The sequence below is a fragment of the Orbicella faveolata genome, unplaced genomic scaffold, assembly GCF_042242905.1.
Source record: "Orbicella faveolata isolate gen_17 unplaced genomic scaffold, um_ofav_v1 contig_13, whole genome shotgun sequence".
NCBI lineage: Eukaryota > Metazoa > Cnidaria > Anthozoa > Scleractinia > Merulinidae > Orbicella > Orbicella faveolata.
The window spans coordinates 19,570,001-19,577,500 of NW_028301540.1; the positions used below are offsets into that span (position 1 = coordinate 19,570,001).

At 35.1% G+C, this 7,500-nt stretch overlaps 1 protein-coding gene across 7 annotated transcripts in view; it reads left to right on the plus strand.

Moving 5' to 3' along the window:
- Positions 1–7,500, plus strand: part of LOC110050843 (nucleolar MIF4G domain-containing protein 1-like) — a 151,623-nt gene that overhangs the window by 27,950 nt on the left and 116,173 nt on the right. For all 7 annotated transcript variants that reach the window (XR_016206061.1, XR_016206060.1, XR_016206062.1 and 4 more), the window contains exon 3: positions 4,280–4,408. Coding sequence is in view for 4 of the 7 variants with exons in the window: in XM_020756815.2 (XP_020612474.2) it covers positions 4,280–4,408 (129 nt within the window). In the remaining 3 variants the exon portion in view is untranslated. The remainder of the gene's footprint in view (positions 1–4,279; positions 4,409–7,500) is intronic.

The following is a 7,500-nucleotide window of genomic DNA, read 5'->3' on the forward strand; positions in this document are numbered from 1 at the left end:
TACAGATACCAGGAACGACAACTGGCACCCGTTTTATGAAGCTCGATTTGGCGCAGAGCATTACAACTATACGCTTTTGTCACCAGTCTCCTCCAACGTGTTGGAAAGATACATTACCCCCTACTTCAGAGCTTTTACCATAGTTGTGGATTGTTACAGTACTAATCAGAAGAAACCTAGCAGGGAACACGTTTTCGAACAGGAACGGAACAGATACAGAACGGGTACAAGAATGCGAACAGACTGGGAACGGAACGGGTAAAGAACAGGTACAGAACATATACAGAATGGATACCGAACGGAAATGGAACGGATACGGAACAGTTAGGAATCACAAAAATGGAAAAAAAGCACTCTCCAGAACGCAAACTATAGGAGAACGTGTTCTTCAGAACACATGCTAGTAAGTTACGTTATCAGAGTGCTTACCAAGGATTTGGAAATGACGTAACTTTAAATACACGTCCATCAGTTATCTTCCACTGTTTCACTCTTGCTGTCAGAACTGTCCTCTGCTGTTAAGTTCTTCAAAATCCTGCTTGTGCAGTTGTCAAACAGAACATGATAAGAATGAAGTTTATCAGAGTGTAAATATAGATGTACCTATTGAGGAATACTGTACCTTATGTTCTGTTATGTTTGCTATTGTTTACGATGACGATCATATTAATTATGTTGTGACAGTTCTGAGGTCAAAGCTACAATACTGTAGTCCCCCACTTTTTTTGTTTGTATGAATAGCCCCCTTAATCGTGAGACAGCAGAAGTGGCATGGCCATTTCTAAACCAGGGTTTCCATGGTCAGGGAAAGGTCAGGGAAAAGTCAGGGTAAAGTCAGGGAAAAGTCAGGGAAAAATAGATTTTATTTAAGGTCAGGGAAAAGTCAGCGGGTTTTGTATCAGGTCAGGGAGTTTCTAAATCCCTGTTCAAAAGTCAGTGAAAAGTCAGGGAATTTTATCTTAAGGTTGCTGCAAATTATTTTATGAGATGTTTTTGTATAGACAAGGCAATTTTGTTGTAAAAATTATCTGACCCATCCTTGTTTTTGTTGATTCATGGCTAGAATAGTCGTCCTGCAGGGTCAGTGAAAATTGCTTTACAGTCAGTGAAAAGTCAGGGAAAAGTAAGGGATAGTTCCGGTGGGTGGCAACCTTGTAAATGCTCTATAGCATTAACCTTTGAAATAATATGTGAAGTGTGTTCCAGTTGTTTAATGCTTGTCCTCACACAGAATTAAAAGGCACTTTTAGACATGGCCATGTGACTGATGATGTCATCACACCAAATTTGCAAAAAGTATGTATTTCATGGCAAGCATTTTTTCATGTAATGTAGCAACGTCCCGGACTTCAAAACTGACAAAGTTATTTAAGGTGCAAATTTTTCAGCTGCAAAGGATGCTGGGAAGGTTCTTATTATAATTATAATATTGTTTTTAGTGTGAAGTCTGTAGGATAGAGGACTACTGGGGTTAGAATATTGGGAAAGGTACTCCAAGTGAGCAAAATGCTAGTGCCTGATCAAAAACGTGGCCCTCAGATGTCAATAGTTTCATTAGCTGGACACAATATGACATACAAAAAGACTGTAACAGTTTCACTGTTAACTCCATTAACTTTATGTAGGGGCAGCTGAGGACGCATATGAACTCCCTTGTAGGGTAGGTGAGGCAAGTGGCCCTTCGAAAATACTAAGAAATTGCCTCTTTTCTACTCCCCATAGATTTATTTGGTACCTATTGTATTTTGGTCCTTTGCATATTCTAGGGGGTAGGGGAAAGTTTTGTTTTTTGATCACAGCATCAAAACATGATGTCATGTGTCATGGGTTTCTTCTAGATGGCAAAATTCTTTACTTAGAATCAAAACACACCTTAAAAGGGTTTGAAATGGTAAGGAATATGCATCAAGAAGACTTGACCGTTAGGTAAGAGGGTGACAATGACTCAAAAGCAATGATATCATCCTTTGGGTGGAAAGAAGGTGTAAATCAAAGATGTTCCTGAATCCTGAATACATGTAAACACTGGACAAGTTTAAAAGGGACTTTTTCGTCTACGGTATGGAAATATCACTGTTCAATCAATTGTTTTGGTGTTATTTATATAAGCTTTTCAGCTGACTTTTGCGTTCTCAACAGATGGACAACAATACGCATTTGGATAGCACAAATATACTTTTGGAGAACACTTACATCCAAGTCACTATTTTTCATAAACACGATCTTTATGGCATTCACCTATTTATAAATAAGCGAAGCTTGGTGACTTTGCACTCTCCATTTGGAACAGCTCATTAATTATTACTATTAACGGGAAGTACCTGATTTTTTCTCGAAATTGACTTTTCACATGAATAAAACATTTAAAATTTTATAGAAAAAATGCGCATACACTGTACAGTCAACAGTTTGCTGGAAGCTGAACTACAGTATAAAAAGTGAAGCACAGTACTTGGGGTAGTCAGTACATTCTTTATATGCTAATGAGGCAAAATTTTGACTTAATTGTGTCTAAGCTCTATTAAGCGACCACCTCCTGCAAGCAACCACCTAGGTTTGACATTTTGGGTGGCGGCTTATGGGAAGTAGAACTGTAGTCCCAAGTTTGCATCCAGCAAGGGCAAATTGAATCATTGCTTTATGAGATTATTCAATCAACTACATGTGGATGATGTTGAGATTTTAGTTTGACGTGAACAAAGTGAGTATAAATTATTGCTCTTAAATATAAAAGGTCACCAAATTTTGGTGTGCTATTAACTTTTTAAGATGAATGAAACATTGGTGGAAAGAGAAGGAAACAAAGGTTTCTTATATATGTAAAAAGACATAGTATTTGTGGTACCCAAATTCCAAAAGTTTATAACACCAAAACAATTTCTCTGGATGAGAAATATGTTATTAGTTTAATTAGTGATGAATTCGGTTGAAATAGTTATATTTCCAATACTGTAGTTGTGAAAGTCCATGTAAAACTTGTCTGTAATGGTCCATAGTGCAGCTTTGTATTATTTTCAATATATTTTAATGATACCAAAGAAGTTAAAGAAACAGTTTACAGTTCTACGTACATAATATGTTACTTGCACAACAAACATATACATAATATATTTAGTGTGAAGTATCACACTAAGTATCTAATTTACAGTGCGTACATTACATTACCTACATTACAAAATAATGGCAGTAATACTTCATTACAGAACTGTACATGTAGCAATACTGAGCCTGGGTTTTTTTTATCTTGCATGACTTACAACTACGGTCACGCTACTATAATTGTTGTTATATACTTCATTTGACTTTTTTATGGAATAGTCTGGATGTTTTCACAGTTTTTTTTAAACGTAATATTATTGATACTGTTTATGTAATATTTCTTAAACTCATTAATAATTCATCAAGTTTAAACAAAGGAAGTCATGACTGACAGTGTTTGGATATCTGATCTTAATTAGCATAGATTTTTACGATTTTATTTCTCCATTTTCTCCTTAGTTTTAGTTTCGATTGAGAAGATATATCAAATACTCAGGACAGTGTTTGACCACATTTGCAGACACCTTGAAGCTGCCAAAAATACTCTGCTATGCATCATATTTTCAACTCTCTTCTTGGTGTTTGAAAATGTGGTCAAACATGGTCTTTCGTGGTTGATATATTATATCAAACATGAGAGGCAGTGTTTCATCAGGATATCCAAACACCGAGAAGAGAGTTGAAAATATTACGTACAGCGGAGTATTTTTGATGAAATTCAAGGTGTTTGGATAGCCGATGAAACACAGTCTTGAGTGTTTAATATATCTTCTCAATCGAAACAAAAAGTATCGAGTAAACAGAGAAGTGAAATCTATGCTAATTAAGACTGGGTATCCAAACCTCCTTTGCATTTGTGATTTTCTTTGTTTTAAGTTGATGAATTATTAATGAGTTCGAGAAGTTATATGTAGGATGCACTTATATTGTATGAGCCACAATATTTGTTTTTTGAAATTTTAAATAAAGCTCTTTAAGAACTTGTCACAACAAGCCTTAAATTTACTCACATTCAGCAACACTGTAACATGCACACACAATTTTGGCTTCATCAACAAAAGTGGAAATTTACACTTTTCAAATTTAAGAAACATTTGAAGAGTATACATGTACTATCATACTTTCCTCTCCGGACGTAATGCGTTGTCAACCAGAAAACCTTTCTTGACTCAATGAATATTGATTTTATAGTGTAATTCTTCAAGTTTTTCTTGTTTTTCCACATTATTTTTGTTCATAGGTTTCAAAAGTGTTATTCACCGCCACAAACAAAAGGCAGCAGGAGTCAACCAATGATTCAAGAAGGAAACATCCAGATGACAAACTTGCTATAGTAGAAACAAAGAGAAGTAAACAGAAAAGAGCTAAGGTAAACTGACTTTTCAACCTGCAGGAATTGGACCATGGGGATTGACAAAAATAAAAAATGTCCAAGATGGTGTCGAAAATAATGATACTGTGAATATCAAACAGTTGAATGAATTTGAAGATAATCTTGTGAAATTTTTCTGAAGAGAAATGCAAACCAAAATCGATCCTTTGAATAAAAAATTACTGATCTGACGACAAAAGTATATGCTGTTGAAAAACAAATAGCCCGAACAGCACAATGAGGTTTTCAAAAGAATATTCGAATTTTACGCTGATTTATTAGATCCGGAAGAGTTCAAAAGGAGTTGTCCTAATGTGACTGCATTCAACGATTTGAGTGTAGTTACCTCAACTGGTTCACCAAGTGGCAAACCGTTTTTCTGATTTCAGCATGACTTATGGTTTCCATAATTTCTATGGTGAAATGGATGTCAATCTTGACATAACTAAAGATTTTACGATTTTTGCTGTGGTTAAAATAGATTTCAACGTCTCAAGTTATCGTTATTTAAATTTTTATATGGGGAAAAAAGGAGGTTTTAAGACATTGTATCACTTTCAAAAACTTGATAATATTGTTACATTGCAAACAGAATTTGATGGAACAAACGTATTTCTGGATTTAACTGGTGATAAAAGTAAATTTATAAACAAGCAAATAATGTTATGGAGTACTAAAAAAGGTAATAAACTAAGCACAACTATTGCTGGAATTGATCCCATAGAAACTGTTGACACACGTGCTCCCCGCAGCCAGGATACAAAAAACATTCATTTTCAATCAATACAGTCCGCTTATCTTTTGAGAATGGGTTTCACAACAAACTCTTATGCAATAGGTGGACATGCTTTTCATGCTATGGTATCAGCAGAAAAAAAGTTAGGAACATATTTTGGATTAGATTAAATATAGTCTAAACCATATATATGAAATCATCAAAGACTATTTTCAATTTCAATCATATTGATAATAATTTAACCGAAGCTGAGATATCAGAGTTGAAAGCTTTGTACAAATACTATCATAAAAAATACTGGCTATTTAAAATAACATAAAAATATTTCAAAAAAATGGACCTGGCATGTAAAATCGCATCTGTTGAATTGATAGCAACAGGGACAATAGTGTGAGCTGCAACATTGAACCCCATTGTTCTTGCCATGTCAATATTTTCATTGAAGTTTGCAGATTTCATAAATCAACAGCAGTTTTGAATGTCATTTTTCCATTTTCTAAATAATACAGCTCATCGAAGACATCTGAGCTCACATCATTCTGTTTTCCCTTGATCGATAAATAACCAATGGCCACGCCCCTGAGACGGACTGTGTACAATACCCTGGCATTTCAGGTCAACATAGATGTATTCAGGTGGAGTTACATCATATTTATGCAAGTGAATGATGGAGCTGCTGTATTTCGAAAAAAGCCTGGTTGCTTGTTCGCCGATATTCAATAAAGAAGAAACAACTGACACCGTCACCTGATCCATAGCCGGTGGGAAGAATTCAATCACCAAAGTGAATTCACCCTCAGGAAGTAGATACATATGAATCCCAGTCGAGATGCATACCAATTTTGTGCTCCTTTTCCCATTCTGAAACTGTAAGCATTTTTATTGATATCATGAGGTGAATCAGAAAAGTCTTCGATACCGTCAGCAATAATGTTACTTTCACTTGTTGATTGATTAACATCATCCATAAGGTATTGGAAAACATTTGTTTGTTAGTTGAGCCGCTGATATGTGACTCATTTATTTTTTTGTTGAAACTATCAGTCAGTGTTATAATCATATCCCCTTTGACCTGGTTTACGTACCTGATATTGGTGGCTGACAACATGTTGTGGGAGTCAGTGGATAAGTTGGTTACTTTGTTATTGTTCATGTCTAAATCAGCAGCCATTTTATTGGAACCATCAAGTAAAAGGGTTTCGTTTTCATTTGCTTTGGTTGTGAACTGTTGATAATTGACTGCATCATTGCTGCTGTTGCCAGGTGCCATGTTCATTATTTTTTTGTTACTCATATCCAAATCAACAGTCATGGCATTTCAACCATGAATGCTTAATTTTTTTGTCCAAACCTTTATCCAATTTTATGGATACTTCTCGTAGAGCTTCTTTTGTTCCATTAATATTATTTAGAAGAGCCGTATCAGTGTTGTCAACATAAGACTTGTTGGTTTTATCAGCAATAGCAATGCTTTGCTTACCGTTTTCTGTATCAACATAACCCTTGCTTGTTTTATCTGCAATAGCAATATCTTGCTTACTATTTTCTGTATCAACATATTTTTTGGGAACAAGGTCATTGTCATTGTGTAACTCATAATACGGTTCTGAATTTTTGATCACTGTTCCTTTCAAATCAAAATAATTACCATCTCTGTCCTTTTTCAGAAATTTATTGTTGAAATATTCTTTGTTAACAGTGCTCTTGAGATCTCTGATTCTTGTGTTGTAATCATCATCAACTTTGTAATCATCAGGACTGTACAGATTGAATACTTTCTTATTTTGTAAATCATAATTACCGTCAGGAGTTAGTTTAAAACCTATTGCAGGGTCTCCTTTTTCACCCTTTACTATTTTTTGTTTTTTTAATTGCAATATCTTACATTACATTACATACAAAAATTACCTACTACTTACAATGTCAACGTAACTTACAATTTAACGATAATAACAAAACTTACAATGAAAGTGAAGAATGATCATCGCAGTTAATTTTCCAATTTAAGCAATTGGAAAGAAGAAGCCTGAAAAAATCAGGGCTTCAACGGGATTCGAACCCGTGACCTCCGCGATACCGGTGCGATGCTCTACCAACTGAGCTATGAAGCCACACATTGGGAGCGAGGTCAATTAATTGAGTTCATATCATCCCGTGAGGAGTGAAATGATGTGAAGTTTATATGAAATAATTCATATATGAATTGCGGTTGTAGATGAAAGTGAAGAATGATCATCGCAGTTAATTTTCCAATTTAAGCAATTGGAAAGAAGAAGCCTGAAAAAATCAGGGCTTCAACAGGATTCGAACCCGTGACCTCCGCGATACCAGTGCAATGCTCTACCAACTGAGC